Raw genomic sequence first — 20,371 nt, forward strand, 5'->3', positions numbered from 1 at the left:
ATTTTCTCTATTAAATTTGATACGTAACTAATCCGAAGCTATATCTTTCTTAATCACATGAATCGTTATCCGCTCTTGTGACAGTATGATGCTGTACTGTATCGTGCGGCGATGCAGAGGCCATGTGACATAACGAGTCCCACGTGATGCACATGACCTCTGCAACCGTCGCACGATGTATTACAGCACCGAACTGTAACAGTAGGGGATAAAAATTTCTAATCATATCACCATTTCTTACCCAAAACCCAAAAAAAACCAGCAGCATTTATCTTTGTGCAAACAGGCGTGAAATGGTGGCCAATTTTGTATTCTTTAATTCTTGGGAAAAAAACATTGGAGAGTTCTGTTTCTCTGTTTTCCAAGTCAAAAAAATTGGGATTTTTTGGGATTTGATTGAGATGACATCAATTCTCGTTTTCCTTCTTTTTTGACTGTTTCTGTTTTTTATATCTACTCCTTGAACCATGATCTCGCTGCCGATGGTTTTACTTGCCCTTCATTTCTTTACCCCTTCCAGGAAATTTTTTTTTCCCAACTTTCTGAAAAATCTTATGTGCTTGGGGTTGAGGTTTCGTTGGATTGTTTGCAATTTGGTTAACTAAATAAGTGGCAAAGCAGTGGTTGCAGGAAATGGGTTCTGTTAATTGTGTCCGTTTCTGTACAAAAACGTTTACTTTTTCTGTGGAGTACTGACTTGGGACTTGGGACTCGGAACTTTGGACTTGGGAGTGTTGAGAAGAAAAAGCTTTCATCTGTCATGGAGTTGGGAGTTCCTGCTTCTTCATTTTTGTTGAGGAACTCCTGACTGGAAAAAGTTAGGAGGTCACAAGAATGAAGTATATGAAACTTGGTTCTCGTCCCGACACTTTCTTCACAACTGAGGCCGTAAGGTACGAGGAAACAAGAATTATTTATTCTCTCTTCTTCGTCTGGAAGCTGTTTGTTCTTTGTTGTGCGTAGATAAGCTGCTGAGGCGTCTCGTTTCTTCTCTAAATGCAGGTCTGTTTCCTCAGAAGTTTCTAGTGATCTCATAATTCAAGTCAAGGGTTTCAGGTATCTGCTTCACAAGGTAAATATAATTCAACAAACCACCCATCTAAATTTCCTGTTTTGGGCTATTGTTTACCATATCTGATAATTCCAATCAGTTACTGGTTTTCCGCTTATACTACTAGTTTGATTCACCGTGGATTATTGTTGTTACACAGTTTCCTCTGCTTTCCAAATGCTTACGCTTACAGCGGCTATGCTCTGAATCACCGGATTCCTCTCAACCCCAAACGCTCCAACTTCCGGACTTCCCTGGCGGAGTTGAGGCCTTTGAGACCTGCGCCAAGTTCTGCTATGGCATTACCATCACCCTCAGTGCCTTCAACATTGTTTCAGTACGATGTGCTGCAGAGTATCTCCAGATGACTGAGGATGCAGAGAAGGGAAATCTCATATATAAGCTTGAGGTTTTCTGCACTTCATGCATCTTCCGAGGATGGAAGGACTCCATTGTAACATTACAGAGTACCAAATCTTTCCCTCTGTGGTCAGAAGATCTTGGCGTCACAGGCAGATGTATTGATGCCATCGCTTCAAAAGTCCTTGCCCATCCCTCTAAGGTGTGTTTGTCACGAAGTTATTCCAGAGGGGGCAGAGATGATAGTTCCTGCAATGGAGCAGAGAGCCAGAGACACAGACTTGCACCAAAGGGATGGTGGGCCGAAGATATAGCAGAATTAGGTATAGACCTCTATTGGAGAACCATGGTGGCTATTAAATCCGGTGGAAGGGTACCCTCTATTCTCTTCGGCGAGGCATTGCAGATTTATGCATTTCGATGGCTACCCACCATGTCTAAAGATGGGATTGCCAGCAGCAAACAAGCAACACTAGACAATTGTTCAGATTCTATGGGAGAGATAACCTCAAAGCATCGGTTGCTCCTGGAATCTATAGTGAGCTTACTTCCAATGGAGAAAGGTTCTGTTTCTTGCAGATTCTTGCTTAAACTCTTAAAGGCTGCAAACATACTTGGTGCTTCTTCTTCTTCTAAGATGGAACTGGCCAGAAGAGTGGGAATTCAGTTGGAGGAAGCTACAGTCAACGATCTTTTGATACCATCACTCTCGTACACCAACGAGACTCTGTATGATGTTGATATAGTCATGACCATATTGGAGCAATTCAGGTTGCAGGGTCAGAGTCCCCCTACTAGCCCTCCACGAGCCAAGCTTGTGTTTGAAAGGAGGAGATCTCGATCCGCAGAGAATGTTGATTTTGAGTTCCAGGAGAGTAGGAGATCTTCTTCAGCATCACATAGCTCAAAATTGAAGGTTGCAAAACTCGTGGATGGGTATCTTCAAGAGGTTGCTCGAGATGTGAATTTGCCCCTGTCAAAGATGATTGCACTTGCGGAGGCCATTCCAAACTTCACCAGGCCTGATCACGATGATCTCTATGGAGCCATTGACATTTACCTCAAGGTAAATTGCAGTGCAAATATGATATGTACAATTTTATCTTATTAGTCCTCTTCTATGGCTTGAATTAATTTCCTCCAATCTCTCTTAAGTTCTCTATGTGTAACGTAGAATATGCATAATAGAAAACCAATTTTTGATCTTGAATCTTCTTTCCATTTCCTTTTTTCTTGATTCACAAATTAGCATTGGACAGTAACTCTTCATTAGATTATCATATGCTAGGGTGGTCACATTCTCAACTTGACTATCATATGCTACATGCTCATGTAGCTTACTCTATAACCAATCTGGGCATCACTCACTAATCACTTATGGTGATTTTTTAGGTAAAGGAATCCTAGGTAACCAGTTCCACTTAGGAGATCAAATAGGTCAAATCAAAACATGAATGAAGTTCTCCTGAATCTCCTCCTTTGGTCAACATTGGATGAAAAGGAGGGGGTCTGAAGAGGGAGCTCACTTCTGTTATCATACAATCAACATAAATTTTAGTTTTAGTGATGATATCTCCCATTTGCTAAAAGTATTAGGCCCCCAACCTGTGTTTTCTGTGTCCTGGATTGTCCTGGATGTCTAATCATGCTTGAAGTATGGATACCCATTTATTAGAAAGACAAAAGCCACATCTAATGCATATAACTTTCTCTCTTTCTGTCTCTGATCATTCAGGCACACCCAAACCTCAACAAGAGTGAACGTAAACGGCTGTGCCGCATCCTAGACTGCAAGAAGCTTTCAATGGAAGCATGCATGCATGCAGCACAGAATGAGTTACTCCCACTGAGGGTCGTGGTACAAGTGCTTTTCTTTGAGCAAGCACGTGCTGCCATGGCGGGTGGCCAAGTAGCTGACCTGCCTAACAACATCAAGGCACTTCTAGCCACACAAGAACATGACCCAGCAAGGCATCCACCACCCCTAGACTCGAATACAACTGGTCTGGTAGATGATGAGTGGAGTGTATCTGGCCTTAAATCCCCTAAGTCAAATCTGTCAACTCTACGGATGAAGCTTGCCGAAGATGATAACGAAATGGGTGAGAATGATGTGCAGCAAGATGGAAATGGGAAGGCTTCTAAACTTAAGGCCTTCTGTTCTCTTCGTACTAGACCCAAGAGAATGTTCAGTAAATTGTGGTCTATCAACAGAAGTATGAATGAAAGGCATTGATTTACTATGCATGTACCTTTAGGCAACGAAATGGTATTGGGTAGGTCAATCCATAATCTCTTTGTTTCTTTCAACATCCTTTGTAAACTTTAGGAAATCAAATCCCATTTTGCATTGCTGGTGTACTTTATCGTAATAAACAACTAAATCTTCAGGAAACAGGAGGAAAACCTCCTGCGGGTTTCCAGTTGTGCGAAATGCCGGGAACCCAGATTTGTAAATGACCAAAGTGGACTTCAATTGTTATTTTGTATTTAAAACTTGTATTGTTTATAAACAATTGTTCCCATTCTCTTTTCTGCTTAAACTTATCGATTCTGCTTAGGGAGGCCTGTATGTTTGTGAAATTCAATACTGGCTTCTCTCTTTATTTTTATCATAGGATTCTGCTTAGGGAGGCCTGTATGTTTGTGAAATTCAATACTGGCTTCTCTCTTTATTTTTATCATAGGAATTATTTATTACGTTGAGATCAGAATGTAGGCCTTGATTTCTTTTTGAATAAAACAACATCAAATTAATGTTAATTTCCTTCCTTTTCTCCAGTTTATTTCTGTTATATGAAGACAGGGTTGGAGCTTTCTTGTTGTTAAAGGGCTGTCTGTACTCTTTTTGTTCCCTCTTGTAGTTTTGCATTCTGTGCCCTTTGGGGATGTCTTGGTCCCTTCCCTTTCATGAATAAAAGTTTTGTTCAGAAAAAAAAAAAATAGAAACTCAAATATACATTAAAAGTTTCATTTCTATAACCTTGAATGTTGAAACTTTTTCTTCCAACATTAATGTGATAAACTTATTCAATAGCTCATTTGAGGATGATAGCATTACATGGATAATTTATGCCTGTTGTACTGATGATACTATTTGTAAACAGGCTTTGGACGATTAACTTCACTTATTTGCTGTGTATTCTTTACGCTCTCCTTCCATCCTCAAGCCTTTTTCTCTCTCTTGCTAAGTCATGTTAAGTGGGTTCTCTTAGTTATGGATGAGGGGGGAAACTTCCAATCAGATTTCTACTTCAGTTGGGCATTGGGAATAAAATGCTTCTAAGACGTGAACTTGATTATAATCCTTAGGAAGAGATAGTTATAGAGTATGTTGTATTGATCAGTCAAGTGGTTTGTAGGGGAGGGTTAGCTTTCCATGGGTCGTAAGATACTTTTATAGGACAGGGGTTTTGATCAAATTAAAGACTTGGAGACTACTTCACACAACCAAGTAAGAAAGTCAAATGAGACAAGATAAACCTCAAGTGAACCAAATTGAGTCGCCATTGATGCGTCTCTGTTTACCACAGAAAACTATGAGCTTGATATAGGGGCACCTTATACTTTGAGTGACAGTAGGAGATAGAACAGAGATGCTGATTATGAAAAGATATTAGAGGACCCATGGTGTTGATGACATTGTGTTATTAATATGTTATCTTCTACCATTCTATCAATGCCTTAAGGTAGATGTTTTGTCTTGGAATCCCCAGGACAATGTATCTTCTCAACGAGGAAGTTGGTTCACTGAGATTTAGATAGGTTGTTTCCATTTCCATGCTGTCTTCATGTCACCTAAGTATATGCAAAATTAAAACCCTGTTTCATGTTTCTGTATTTAATTTGATTTAATCTTCTTTAAATTTACTTTGAAATCCACCTCAATTGAGTTTGATTCACCATCCAAATTTCTTCAAAAGGGAAGAACTGACTGTGAGTCTTCTTATGTTCTTTTTGGATGGCTGATGTGCCCATCCGTCTGAAATCCAAATCTCTCACTTAGATGGTTTCTGGTAAAACCAGCATTGTTGAATTGTAACACAGAAGGCTCACTCCTCTTACATTTAATACAGATTATAGTTAAATTAGTTAATGAGCCTCAGTTACCAGTTCATTAGGAGACCATTAATCCATGAACCAACCCATCACTTTCTGACCCTGTAGGTAACCATCCTCATTCAATAGTTGCAATTCCAGTTCCACTTTTCAATTTAACCTTTGGTTGCTTCAGTATGAAAATCCATGTTTTCAGTCACCTACAACTTCTGTAGTACCTATGCGGGAAACGTATAGACAAGAATATCCCAGAAATTATTTCGATTAAATGATCATTAACAATCCAATAAGTGTTCTGTTGTCTGGTATTTCCTATATGGTTCACACCATCTAATTTGACTAAATTAAGCTTAGTGGAGAGTATCTTCCCTCTCGAATTCCGTTATAATCATCTGGTGCAGTCAAAATGTCTATTGTTCAGAATGAATCCAATAAAGTTTGGAGTTCTGGACCGGGCCTATGCATTTTTAACTCTGTAATCTTTTGATTTCTTGATGACAATACTGGTTACCACAGCTTAGACTACATTTTAGAAGTCAAAGTTTCCCAAATCAAATTAAGATAAAAGTCTCATAACAGAAATAGAGGTTACAGGAATAACATGAGTTAATTACTGGGCCTGTACTGTGCTTCCATTGTTTGCCTTTGCAGGAGACTCACTAAGAGTGTCAGTGTTGATGCTTTTGGAGCGTTGGAGACGAGGTCCTCGGTGAAGCCTGCACCGAAATGAACCAGCATGTGTTGTTGGAGAGCAGAGGCAGTTGGTCTTTGCACTTGTCTGTCTCATGAGCACTGGATTAGGTACTCTTGCCACCATCTCCTCCTTCACCTCCTCCATTGCAGTCTCTTCCTGCACAGTCCAAGCATAATCTTTGAGAGACCTGATAGTAAAAATTCAAAAATTGGAGAATGACTTCTCCTCAGATGTTCAAGTTCTTGGTTGCAGAGACATCTAGATTCAGTAATAAAGGATAAATGTAAGAAGTCAGCAAGAAGTGAAGTGGTCTATCATATGTGAGGGGCCCTTCTGGTGAAACATGGCTACCTACTTAAAATTTGCCAGTTTTGGATAGATAGCAGCAGACTATAGTAGGGACTCTGGGATTGAGATTAAACAAGGCTATCCAATTAAGTGAACTCTTTACTGAACGGCATGTGGGGAAAAGAAACAGTTGGTAGTAATAAAAAACCATTATCAGATGAACACTGGGGTGGTCATGTGAATTCAATCTCCATACCTCGGGAAAGTCACTTGAAGACTTGAAAGCAGAGACTGAAAGTAGAGTTGTTTCCTATTGCAGTACGCCTCAAACTGAAAGTTGAAGAAGTGGTTTTTAAAACTCTCAACTCTCTGGCTTTGGTTGGATCATCTTTGATTTAAAGTTTTAAACTTTTACATTGTCTTTCTCTCACACTATGTCATGAGTCACAAGTGGGGTAATCAAGGCCATTAACATCCCATCTAGATCCATAGCTTTTGCTAATGCTCCAACCACCACTATAACTCAAAGGCATTTGCCTTTTTTTATCCACTTTAGCTTTTGGATCAAGAGAGAGAGAGAGAGAGACAAAAAAAAGATGGGTTGGCTTTTGATCTCATGAGAAGGGGTTGTGGGCTAGGGAAGGGAAGGGACCGTTTGTCCTTCTCTGTCAAGAGTTCATGTATCAGAGCTGGCTAAAACTTTCTGGTGGTTTTGTGGGTCTGGATTGTCTATCATATTCTATCACTTATCCTCTCTATCTTGTTTGTCATGTTAGAAGTAAAGCTAAATGTTTTAAATATTCTCACTTGGAGGGGTCAAATTTGCAATCACTGCCTTCCCCACTTCATGAAGTGCTGCCATGAATGATGAATGATGAATGATGAATGATGCATGATGAATGATGATTGATGATGGAAGCACAGCAGAGACGATGTTAACCAAATGGGTGCCATTAGAGTTTACATTAGAAGTGTTAAAACATATGATGCTCATGACCCCTCCCTTACTTTAGACGTGGTACACTCATCACTTCTATTGGTATTGGTCTCCCAGAAATCCTTTTGTTTTTTTTTTTTGTTTCCTGTTTTTTGGGTTGGAAACTTGGAATTGGATATAAAGTAGGATACCAAATTGAAGCTTTCATGGGTTGCACATCCATGTATGGGTGTTCCTTTGAAGGTGGTGGTGGAAGTGGAACCCTGAATTTGCACCTAATTGACAAGCAATCACCCAAGTGCTAACCATCCAAATGGAGTGTGATACGGATTGGAATGTGACATTCTCATTTCATTTTGCCCTAAATTGATTGAGATGACTGCATACTAATTGAAGGAATTTGGTGACAATCAGGGTTTCAAGAATCGAGATCGGACGAGCCAATTCAAGTTGATTTTCGATTCGATCCAAATTGGAATCAGTCAGGACAAATCCGAATCCCGATTCCAATCTGATCCGGATTGGAATCAACCAGGACTGATCATTCTGATCCGGATCCTGATTTCATTTTTGTTCACCTTGTTCACTGGTTCCAAATGATTCTATTCGATTGAGTCGTACATGATTTCTAAGGTTTTTGTCGATTTTGACTAATTCTGAACGATTTCAGCCTATTCCGACCATTTTCAACTGAAATCGGCAAAAACTGGTCGGTTCCATTGCCGATTCCGGTTGCTTGAACCATATTATTGCTTACCCTATTGCCTTCCTCCAATCAATCTCTAAAAATGGTTTTGGGGCCACGCAGGTTTCCATCAATCCAAGTGTAATAACATTATCAATTTAATTTGGGAAAATTTCACGGACAGCCCCTGTAAGTATGTAATATGTCACGGACATTCCATACTTGATCAAAATGTTAACCTACCCCCTGATGTTAATCAGGGTTAGCACCCAAAATTGAAATGTCAATTTTAACCTCCTTCCAACTCGGAGGTCAACAACCACCACAACCTCCTCCCTCAGGGCAATGGCGCTACCGGCACTGATGCGGCCTCATCAGAAAAATCCACCGGAATTGCAGCACCCGGCAGGACGACCAGGATAGCTGTGAGTCTTCTTAATCACCGTATGCTTCTTCTAACCTATTCTCCTTCATTTCTTCTTTTATTTTCTAAAAAGAAAAACTCATCGTATGCTGCTTCTTCATCTTCATCTTCATCTTCATCTTCTTCTTCTTCTAACCCATTTTTCCCATCTGATTTCTAAGCTCTAACCTAGAATCGATACCACCATTTTCCCATTTTCTCTTCCATCTACCCCATTCGACACTATATCACTTTCTCTTTCATTTTCTGAAACCACAAAACGAAACCCATCTTCATTTCACTTTTTTTTTTTGGATAGGTATCTTCTTCATTTCACTTTCTTTCCCAACATCCTAACCATGACCACCATCCCCTTTCTTCTCCGATTTGAATTTATTGGTTCAATTGAGCTACTGCTCTTAATAGTTTTTTATGCCTTTGCTGATATTTCAAAGATCTTTCCCAACATCCTTTTGACCCAGATCTTGAGATTCCAAGTTTTGCAGGTTTCATTATGGATGCCTGCAATCAAAAGTGCATGTATGCTGGGTACCAATTTTCAAATATTTGATTTGTCTTTTTGGATAGATTCTTTGGATTTGAGTGGCGAGCGGAGTGATTGTTTACTGGGTTTGGAGTTTTATTCTCTATTATATTGATCAAGAAAATGGAATGCATTTTGCATTTTATTAGGGTAATGGTAACATCTGGATTTATCTGCTATTCATTAAAAATTGGATTTCCTCTCTTTATTTTCCCTTTTTTTTTTTTTTTACTTTCTTAAAACTCCAACCACAACCGTCTTCTTCCCTATTTCTTTCTCTTTCCCATCTCCTAATCCCAAATCCTAACTTTATATTTATCTCAACCCATCAACCTCCACCGAAACCTAAACCCATTTCTTTTCACTATTCATTTTTCACCCAACCGAGAACACCATCACCGGTGTTGGTGTTCTTCCTCCTTCCGCCTTCAGAGGATGTAAATGGGTCAAAAAATGACGTCGATTGCAGAAGTCCCCTTCCTGTTCTTGCTTCTTCTGCCTTTCGCCCAACGAAGACAATGAAAGATAGAATGGTTTTGTTTTTGGGTTTTTACCCTTCAGGGTATTATGGATAGTTCACATTGTGGTAAGGGTAATTTCGTCATTTAAAAAGAATTAATAACCACTTAACTGCAGAGACCTAACAGAGTGGACTAAGTTGACATAAAGTCATAAAGTGGGAGATGTCTGTGGCATTTTGACCAAGTATGGGATGTCCGTGACATATTACATACTTACAGGGGTGTCCGTGAAATTTGCCCATTTAATTTTTTAAAAAAATTCTGCATTAGGTGGCACTTGGTAGAATGGTAGGAACAGTTTACAGAGATCCATCATGAGTTCATTGTTCATCACCCCTCACAGCTCCTCCTTTGTGAAATTATATCTCCATGGGCTCTCATGGTGAGATGGCAGCAGCACTTAGAAAGTGTAGTGCCTGGATTTCCTCCCATATCTAGTTCTAAATAAATTCTCCTAAAATCACTTTCGCATGTGTTGGAGTATTATTATTTTCTTTCTTTTGATATCCCACTTGTGTTGGGATACTATTTAGTCTATTTTTACTTTTTTTAGGCTGTAATACTAATCTCAAATTTTTTTATTTTTTTATTAATTCTTTAAACAAATCTCAAAATTAAAGTAATGCCCTATTGTTAGCTTAATAAAAAAACTTATGATCTGAAATCAAACCCAAAAAAAAAAAATACCAAAGTATCATATGAAAATTATTGGGGTAGCCAAACTCAGTTTAAGAGAAGCATGTTTTAAAGCCAAGGAAATACGGCTCTGGTTCCAGAATTGCAGGCCTGGGAAGGGAAAGGGGGAGAGGGGTTGCCTTTTTCTTTCCCAATATGCAACCAGGAGAGTCAATCCCTTGACGTCCTGCGGAGCATGTGCTTCAACGGAAGGCATCCATCCAACCGAGCTAGTGATTGTTTGCATACCTTATTTATATCTGCCTTCTGTCATTAACTTAATGGAATTTGGGTTTTCCTGGTTAGCCGTCAACACACGATATCTGTCATATGGCAAGTTGGATGGTGCTGAAATTGAAATTATGGGGATACATGAACCCTTACTCATAGATCAAGTTTCAGTGAATGCAAGAAGTGTATTGGGAATAACCCCACATCAACTAACTCTAAATTCTTGAATAATTTCATATACTAGTTGGCCGTGGGCATCTTCATCTAATAGCTTAAGCTTCTGAGTTGGATTTTGCAAGCTTGATGTATGGGCCTTACCTACGCTTTTTTTAAGAGGAGGGGGGGGGGTGTGTTGGAGTAAATGGGTCTATGTTTTTAATGGGCTGGGCCTGAGTTTATATTAGGAAAGAGATAATTAGGCTCCATCTGGATAAAAGTAAAAAGGAAATTAGTTTCCAAAAGAAAAGGGAAAATTTTGTAATGGATCATGGACTCATGGTTGTGTAGCCAACCTAACTCTCTTATTATATTTCGAAATTTTAATTTTAATTTTATGCCTAATATTTTTAAAATGTAATATTTATTTTACTTTTCAAATTTAATTTTCTTCATAACTGTCACATTTGTGTCAAAATTCAAAAGAAAAAAATGCAGAGTCATGGAATCATTTTAAGAACTATAACTTGATCATACAAGTCTTGAACATGGTATCGATTTCTTAATTTTTTTGAATGTGTATTATAACTTATAAGGCTATCTATCTTACAGAGCTAAACCCCAAAATTTATACAGTGCTGAGACATCAGGCAAGGCCCAGGCCCATTTAACAGCCAAAAGCGCGAGCCCAGCTTGGATCCACAGTGAATTGGGCTTTTTAAGGCCATTTCACCAGCCTCCCATGGTCCATTGTTCTTCCAAGATCTCAAGGCTAAGTATCAAACTAATACATAATTATTATTATTTACTGTTGGTGAGTTGGTACTGTAGTGACTTAGGTGTTCAGTAGCTAGAAGCCTAGAAAACCCTACTACTCCCTCTATTATTTATAGTTTTGGCGTTTTATTCTTGGATTTTAGCTAAAGAGATAACCCTGAATCAGGGTCACATTTAGGGTTGGAACCCCCATACAAATACACAGAGGGGTCGCACGGGCACTGGTTTGTTCCACGTGGGTGACACCGGGCAGCATGCATGTGGCGCATGATTAATGGGTAGATCCTGTGGTAACCAAGAATCCAAATGAAAGCAACTTCGTCTAATTAACTCAACTCCTAAGGTGTACTAAAACCGACAAACTAATTAATGTTGTAGCTCTCTTTAAGATATTATTATTATTATTCTCTCTGTTCACGTTCTCTTCGTTCTACAATTTTATAACTTAATTATCTGAGAACCTAGAAATCATAAACAAATTCTTTGGGTCTTAACATGGACTGATGGACTGAGCAGAAGCTGGAGAGGTGAGGTGAGGTGAGGTGAGGTGAGGTGAGACTGGGGCTGGCTTGATGGTACTAATTAAGTAAAGATTAAAAGAGATCGAGGTGGAAGTTGACTTAAGAAAGACAGAGAAGAGGGTTAATTAGTGGTGTTGCTTAAAGCCAGTAGTTGTACTGTTACTGTTACGGGGAATTTGAGATTTTTGGAGTTACATATTTGTCTTCTTGACAAGCCTCTGAGTCTGAGCGAGGTAGATCTGGCTTTGCAGGCTATCATTTCTTATCTTATCACTTAGCAGAGAGGTTTGTGTTTTTGTTTTTTTTTTTTAAATGGAGGTTGGAGAAGGAAACAGAACGAGTTCAGGGGTTGGGAGACAAAAGGGTCAGGGGGAGGAGACTTCGATCTGCGAAGTGCACAAAAGAAAAAGATGAGTTTGCTTTCTTACTTAACTTGGGCTATCTATCTCTCTCCATCCAAATCTGCTCAAATAATTATCTGAAACGAGAAAACACAAAACAGTCTAGAAATGGATATGATGTATAAAGAAGTAAAGACAGAGTAACTACCCAAAAAAGTAAAAAAATTAGGGTAGAAAAATCAGAGTTGGGAGTTGGGATCACATGGTTAAACCTCCATTATTTTGTCCCCATATATGCCACCATGCCACCATGCCAAGCCAGCATTCATGTGTTTAACTGCTCCATTATTACTGTACTAGCTTGTTTTCTAAGTAAGTTAAACCGACCTGGAGCCTGGAGGGTTTTCCATTTTACCTGGCCAGACCTTTATTATTAAGGTTAACCAGCGACGCACCATCTCTGTCAAACATAGCCGTGTCAGTGGCACAGTCTCTCTCTCTCTCTCTCTCTCTCTCTCTAAGAAAATGAAAAAGTTAAGATTGCATCCCCATTCTGCTTCGGGAATCGCCCTACTTGTGTGCCCCCATAAACCTGGACACCTTCTTCCTCACCTCAAAACCCTTCACCGCTTCACTTCAAATGTCTTCAAAATTAACTTTTATTTTTTTTTTTTCCCTCTTCCGTACAAGAAGCAATTCTCAATTCCATAAACACCACCAAAAACCCTGAAAAAGGGAACGGATCCTTTCCTACCGATTCCAATTCGGAATTTCGTATCAGTTCTGTTGTACAATTAATAAGGTAATGACACGTGATTAACGATACCAAAATCGATTAAATATATATAATAAAAAATCAAGTATTGGAACAGAAGTGGTATTATTGTTCTCAATCTGTGATATTCATGAGTGATTAAGGTTGCCTTTTTCCCTTGGATTTGTGAAAATATATTTTGGGATGATTAGAAAAAGCTTTTGGGAAGAAGGCTCTGGAATGTGGATAGCCTGCAAGTAGTTGGTCCCTAGTTCCGCATTCGCATTTCTGTGTAAGAAAGAAACACGTACGTACAGACATATCTATATAATATAATCGAGGAATAGGAGCCAGAGGAGAAGCCTCCTCCTCCTCCTCCTCCTCCTCCTCCTTCAACTCACTAATAATAAAGCTGTAGAGTAGTACTCATGGTTCTAAGTATCTTTATCGGGCGATATATATCGATTTTGTTAATCATCGATGTCTATATCATATCAATAGTACGGTATAAATAAGGGATAAAATGGTTAAAAAACTCATTTTTTTAAGGAATTTCAATAATAATTTTATCCGATACAATAGCTTCAGACCGATACTATATCGATATCATATCGATATTATTTATTGCCGATACTCATTCATACCGTGCACTAAAACCATGGTAGTAGTAGAAGAGCTTTGTAGACTGTAGAGGTAGCTAATAGCAATGTACCATATATGCATCCACCTTGAAGCCTCCACATACTTGTTAGTACTTAGTAGTAGTAGCTAGAAATGGTAGAAGAAGGCTTTAGTTGGTAGGTAGGTAAGTAGGTAAGTAGGTAGGTAGGTAGGTAGGTAGACTTCTATTAATCGAAATGTACCAGGAATGAATAATTAAGCCTGGTTCAGTACGTACCCTCTCCCGGTCCACAGTCCACACTGAATTCTCATGCCAAATCATCTAGGAGAAAAAGTCGCAGCGCGTCAGGGAAAGTAGGTTAAACGCACCGCTAAACACAACACCTGAAATCTCATCCGTTGATTTCTAATGTAAAATTCTAACCGTTTAATATTTTACCTATAACCGGCTAACTTAAACTCAATCTTTCAATTTAAAAAAAAAAAAAAAAAAAAAAAAAAACTCAATCTCCACCGACAATTCAAACGGACGGCGGAGATGGGAGGAGCGAACGGGGAAAAACCTATACTAAACCTCGCTGGCGGAGGTGGTGCTGAGATCGTGTTGCCGCCGGAACCATTTGTGCCTCGCTGAGTTCCGAAACCTCACTGGCGGAGGTGGCAATGGATTACTCTCTCTCTCACACACACTCTGTTTCTCTTTCCCTCTTTTTTTTTTTTTTTTTTTTTTATCTCTTTCTCTCTCTCAAACACCGCTGCAAACTTCCCCGTCACCGCTGCCCCCTGTTCAATCTCCCTCCCCTACAGGCTACAAACCCACCTCCTCTGTTTTCCTGCAACCCACCGTCGCTGTAATTTTTTCCCCCACCCCACCACCGTGGCTAATCAGCCGCTGCAAATTTTTCCCCTCTGCTGCTATGGTAATTCTCACACAATCCTGGCCCCAAACGATGCTCCCCCTGAAACCCTCAACGAAGAACGAAGGAGGGCGAATAAAAAAAATTGAAAATCCAGATCTATAGTTTCAGATCTGAAAACCTAAATAGAAAATTTTTAACTTTTCTGTCCAGTGATTTTTAACATTCACAATGGCTTCAACTCCGGCAAAAGAATGGGGTTGGGATGGAGTTGCAGTGGTGGGAGGAGACAGATCCGAGATAGGTCATCGCCGGAGAAGAGGAAGACAATGACAGGAAAGCGTAAAGTTGTGAAACCTGCTATAACGGTGAACAGGTTGAGTGGGAATATACATTCAACGGTTAAGATTGAAATTAAAAAAAATCAACGGGTCTGATTACATCGTTGTGTTTAGTGTTGAGTTTAACAACATAACCCGTAGCGGTGCTACCACCCACTCATAATTAATACACTACTTGTGTTATAACTTATAAGAGGAGGACCCCACATATTATTTGACAGTACTACTACTGGTTGAATGAAGCAAAACTTTCTACCACCATTTCAAATTGGCATTTTGTGACTTCGTTTAAGTTCAAGTCCAAAACAATTATGGAAGAAAAGTAAGGTTATATGATACGGTCATAGGTATCAGTATTTGTGTGGCCGTATCAGACCTGTATCCCACGTATATTAAAAAACCACATCACTTTTTTTTGTTGATGGTTAGATACATATCGGTGTTAGTATTCGTGATATATACATATTAATACCTACATGATATGGAGTCCGTACATATTGGATGTGATATTTTTTTATTCGTATTAATATTGTGTTGGTATTAAGTATTGGTAATATTGATATGTATAGGTTGATATGGTACTAATATCTTGATCCATGATTACAGGAGAAACAAATTCTACTTGCTAAGGCAGCCTAAAATCATAAATAGATATAAATTGGTTTTTGCGCACTTTGTTTGGAGAAAGTTTTTCTCTACCGTGAATGAGAGAAAAACCGTAGGTGAAATCAATAATGCTCTTCCCACTATTCTAATATCTTTACAAACAACAAAATTCATAGACAAGGAATTCTCCAATTACCATGGGTGAAGTTACTTTATAGGATCGAGTATCCCTCTACCTAGCACCCATTCACCACGGTGCAAGAGAGGTGAGAAATGGTATCCAAAGGGTATTTTGGAACATACAAAAACCCTAGGAGAGATTTGTAAACAACCATGGTGGGTGAACAATCCTCGTTGGTATTTTTATCTGCTTCATTTCCCCAAGTTTCTCTAATGGAGGGGTGGATCCCATCTCGGTAGTTTGTTCGATTAAGGATAGAATGGTCATTTTCATCCTTTTTATTAGAGGGACTTGGGAAAATGGACCTGCTAAAAAAATGGAATAGATCAAGGTCCGTGTCTATGGGTGAATTTGGAGAGAATTACAAGGTTTTTTTGGTTTTTAATTTGATCGTCATCCTCTGTAGTATTGGTGGGACAGCGATACACAAATTACACATCTGATGGCACAGTAGAGGCCAGGTTGCCCAGTCGATACTGCCAAAGGATTTTAATACTATGGCGAGTACGATGGAAATAATAAGCCAACAAGTAGTTATTCGGATAGAAAGTATTGTTGGATAAAAATTATATGTAATGAAATTATATTCAATTTCATTCCATCTCATCATACTAAAGATTCAAAAGATCTTTGTCACATGTGGTCTTTGTCTTTTGTCTTTTGTCTAAAAGGTATTTTCACTTCTTATTCAAATTTGAGTTTTCATTTCCTTCCGGATTTTGAGTTGCATTTGTAAAAGAACTAATGTTGTTTAGTCCCACATTGGTTAGCTTCAAGGATGTGAGCTTGCTTATCAGTATTCATGGGTCCTTAAGGGACATGGGTTCCTTAGAGAGAAGTGTCCTCTCACTTGTGTGGGGGGTTGGTCCGGGGTGCTTTTAAATTGCGCACGCATGTCAAATCGAATCGAACAGAGCCTAGTCCGGGTGTGGACGATTAAAGACCTTAAGGAGAGTGTCTTCTAGATACGACTCGATCCAACTTATTATCTCCTTTAATGATATCCTATAATTATCAAATACATATATTTATTTGATTATTTATACTCTTATTTCGTACTATTATTTATATTTTTATATTATTCTGCCTATAATCTGATGATAACAAATATAAAACTGACGGACGAGACATAAAGACATTCCATTTTAATTTCCATTATTTATCATTCCTTCCTTCCTTCCTTCCTTCCTTCGTTCCTTCCTGACTCTGTTCTCTCTTTCTCTCTCTCTCTTCTGCAACAGTCGACCAAAGCTTCTCCATCTGCCGTGGAAAAGCTGGCGATTACACCATTTAATTAGATCTATTTGATCTGACATAATCCTCTCTTGTCGTTAAAATCTACAAAAAAAAGTTGCTAGTTGTTTCTCCTCCTTCCCACCTGTCTCTCTCTCTCTGACTCTGTTCTCTCTTTCTCTCTGTCTCTCTCTCTTCTGCAACAGTCGACCAAAGCTTCTCCATCTGCAGCAGTGGAAAAGCTGGCTATTACACCATTGAATTAGATCTATTTGATCTGACATAATCTTCTCTGGTCGTTAAAATCTACAAAAAAAAAGTTGCTAGCTGTTTCTCCTCCTTCCCACCTTTCTCTCTCTCTCTCTGACTCTGTTCTCTCTTTCTCTCTCTCTCTTCTGCAATAGTCAACCAAAGCTTCTCCGTCTGCAGTGGAAAAGCTGGCTATTACAACATTTAATTAGATCTATTTGATCTGACATAATTGTCGTTAAAATCTACAAAAAAAAGTTACTAGCTGTTTCTCCTCCTTCCTATCTCTCTCTCTCTCTCTCTCTCTCTGGGTTTTGCTGTCTTTAATTAACCTGACCACCAACGCCAACCCCCCCCGCTCTCCTCGCCTCGCCTCGCCTCGCCTCGCCACCACCACCGCCACCGCCATCGCCATTCCTTTTGTCTTTTCAGAAATGAGGATTATGTTTAAGTAGAGTTAATAATAGAGTTTAATCGTACAGTTCCATATTTTGAGGCTACGTAGTACTATTTCGCAATACATGTTTGCATGCATGCGCGTGCATGGATAATGACTTCAGACTCTCCTTCGTTCCTACCCTAAACTTTATTATCTATTTATCTATCTATCTAACCATCTATCTTTTAAAGAAATTAAAGACCCTATAAACCCCCCCCCTCCCCTACTCACCCAGACAACTCCACGTGAACCAATGAAAGTACTTACTTACTGTTCCCTAATAAACTAATACCCTAATAAGTCAACAAGTACTTCTTCATTATTCGCACCTAAAAATTCAATTTAGATTGACAATTAATTTTAATAAAATATAAATATGGAGTGTGAGACAGGGAAAAAAAAAAATTAATAATAAATGAAGCAAATAATACCCAAAAAAAGGAGAAACAACTTCTGAGTGCCGCCCAGTATAATCATTCAGATTGACAATCATGCAGAACCCATCTTCCTTCCTCATCCCTTAGGACTTGTTTGGTTGGAGGTGTCGTAGGAGTCAGATTCTTAAATTGGATCAGATTCTTAAGAATCTGTTTTATGTGAATTTGGATCCTGATAAAAAACCTATTTGGTTACTTAAAATCTGTCAAGTGGAATTTAGTTGAAAAACTATTTGGTTGTCCTGATTCTGTCAAGTGAAATTCAATTGAATCCATATATAAGACTGTTTAGTTACCCTGAGTCTGACAGTTGGATTCTTCTTGAATCCATATTCAAAATTGTTTAGTTACCCATCAATCCATTAGTTGGATTCTACTTGAAATAACTTTTAATTTTAAAATTTTTTTTATATACAACATATGCATAAATTTAATAATAATTTATTTTAAAAAAAGATAAAAAAAATTGTAAGTGGTGACATGGCACTTCAATATGTGATCTTTCCCAAATTTTCTTGTATCCATACTATATAAAAATCTGTAGTAAGTCGTGATATGGTATTTTAAGTCCACAAAACGCATGGTGATATGATATTTCAAGTCCACAAAACACATGGATAATAAATCACAGCCAAATATGGAATACATTGTAGTGAATTGAAGTACATACATATGAGAGATCATCTTCTCAAAATACATCACTTGTTAAGATCTAATGTTTTTATAGCATCAAGTATCTCCTCCAACGTCCTTGTATGCTGTTCACATAATTTTGTTTGTTGTTTTGAATCTTTGATTTTACTAGTAAGGATTCTCTCCAGATTTTCTTTGGATTGACTTGAAGTTGGTAGGATGGTTGGTTCATGTTTGTCAGTATTCCTCGCTTGCTTGTCTGAGGAGGATGTTTGTCCATCAAATATAAACTTAAAGAATCTACAACCAGTATATTTCCCCTGTTAGAAAATGAAAGCAAAAAGTTTTCTGAAAAATTAGTAAGAATGAATTATTACAATGACAATAATATTAAAGAGGAAAATTGTATGATAGCCATACTGCAGTGGAATTGGGGCAACACCAAAAATCTCGCCCTATGTCTAATCCTCTTGTGCACTTACGGACCTTGCACTGACCTTTTCCACAGTCACACATTCTCAAGTGATCCACTCATATAAAAAAAGACATGTGAACAGGGCATTTGAAGAATTTTCTTCCCGGATTATTTGTCATAGTTGATGTAAATACGTTACATCTACTTTGACAAATTTCGCATCTATCAATAATGTCCATCTGGGTACATTAGAAATTGAAGAACATAAGTAAATAACAAACGATCCAATGGCTGAATATAGGGTGAGAACCAAAAAATCAGAATCTGAGATCACATCTAAAATTTGAGGAGATTTTTCAAAGCCCCAGATAATAAAGGTAGAAGGACCTTCTTTGGGAAGGCAATAATGCGTCAATATATTAGAAAAATAATAAAAGTTTCACCTTCATGTCAAGCATAAAACAATGACAGAAACAGAAATGAAATCAACACATTGAGCTGTTCTTAAAATGAAACAAACAGTACCATTTGATAAAATTGTTCCAAGATACCATTCTAAAGACAACGACCACAGAAATATAAACTCTAAGTCATAAGTTCATAAACACAAAATCACAAAACATCCATGTCAACTACTTAATATCTCAGAAACAGAAAGTCATAAGTTCATAACCAAGTCTTCCACCCAAAGCATCAAATAAAATTGCCCTTCTACTCCATCATTTGAAGATAATAGTCAATCATTTCAGGCCTCTCTTCAGAAGGAGCAGTCAAGAATAGAGTAGCCTTGTCCTTCTTCTCCATCAAATACTCTTTGATAACCATTTTCTTGTGAAAGTCAATCCCTGGAATGGCACCAATTGCTTCATGTAACTTAGTTGCAAAATCAGTCTCCTTGGTTGATATGGCTGACATTGCCTTGGCTATCATTTTTAATGGACTGACAACCTTATCAACACCTGCTTTCTTTTTCTTTGATTGAGCTTAGTTTTTGCTAGATGTAGAAGCCCTTTTCTTTGAACGGTTTGTACTCTGATTGAGAGTGGTACCTTCTCCTTCAAGATCCATGTCTTCATTCTCAAGGTTGATATTATCAAATGCCCTTTCATTAGCAGACAAATCAATGTCTTCATCATGGGCTCCATCAGCAGGGTGTGAGGCTGCTGCCCCTGTGGCTATTTCATTGCCTAGCCAAATAGCAACTTCAACATGAATTGGTAGAATGCTATGATCTTTCCAATATCGTTGCTCCTTCTTCTGCCAAACATTTAAATACATTATTATTCTAGCTTACCATATACATAAATTTATAAACATTGAAATGATCACCAATATTATCTTGAATTCATTCCAAACATGTTG

At 38.4% G+C, this 20,371-nt stretch overlaps 1 protein-coding gene and 1 long non-coding RNA gene across 2 annotated transcripts; one reads left to right on the forward strand and one right to left on the reverse strand.

Moving 5' to 3' along the window:
- The first annotated feature begins 507 nt into the window (after positions 1-507).
- LOC122656767 (BTB/POZ domain-containing protein At1g67900-like) lies at positions 508-3,946 on the forward strand. The gene is made up of 4 exons (XM_043851411.1): positions 508-893; positions 1,003-1,072; positions 1,212-2,477; positions 3,147-3,946. The coding sequence occupies exons 1-4, from the start codon at positions 835-837 to the stop codon at positions 3,645-3,647; spliced, it is 1,896 nt and encodes a 631-aa protein (XP_043707346.1). The 5' UTR covers positions 508-834; the 3' UTR covers positions 3,648-3,946.
- Positions 3,947-3,952: 6 nt separating this feature from the next.
- LOC122656768 lies at positions 3,953-4,136 on the reverse strand. The gene is made up of 2 exons (XR_006332160.1): positions 4,072-4,136; positions 3,953-4,008 (listed from the first exon to the last, which is right to left on the reverse strand). It is a non-coding gene; the product is annotated as an uncharacterized LOC122656768 (long non-coding RNA).
- Between the last annotated feature and the right edge of the window lie 16,235 nt (positions 4,137-20,371).

This window comes from Telopea speciosissima, chromosome 3 (genome assembly GCF_018873765.1).
Source record: "Telopea speciosissima isolate NSW1024214 ecotype Mountain lineage chromosome 3, Tspe_v1, whole genome shotgun sequence".
Lineage (NCBI taxonomy): Eukaryota > Viridiplantae > Streptophyta > Magnoliopsida > Proteales > Proteaceae > Telopea > Telopea speciosissima.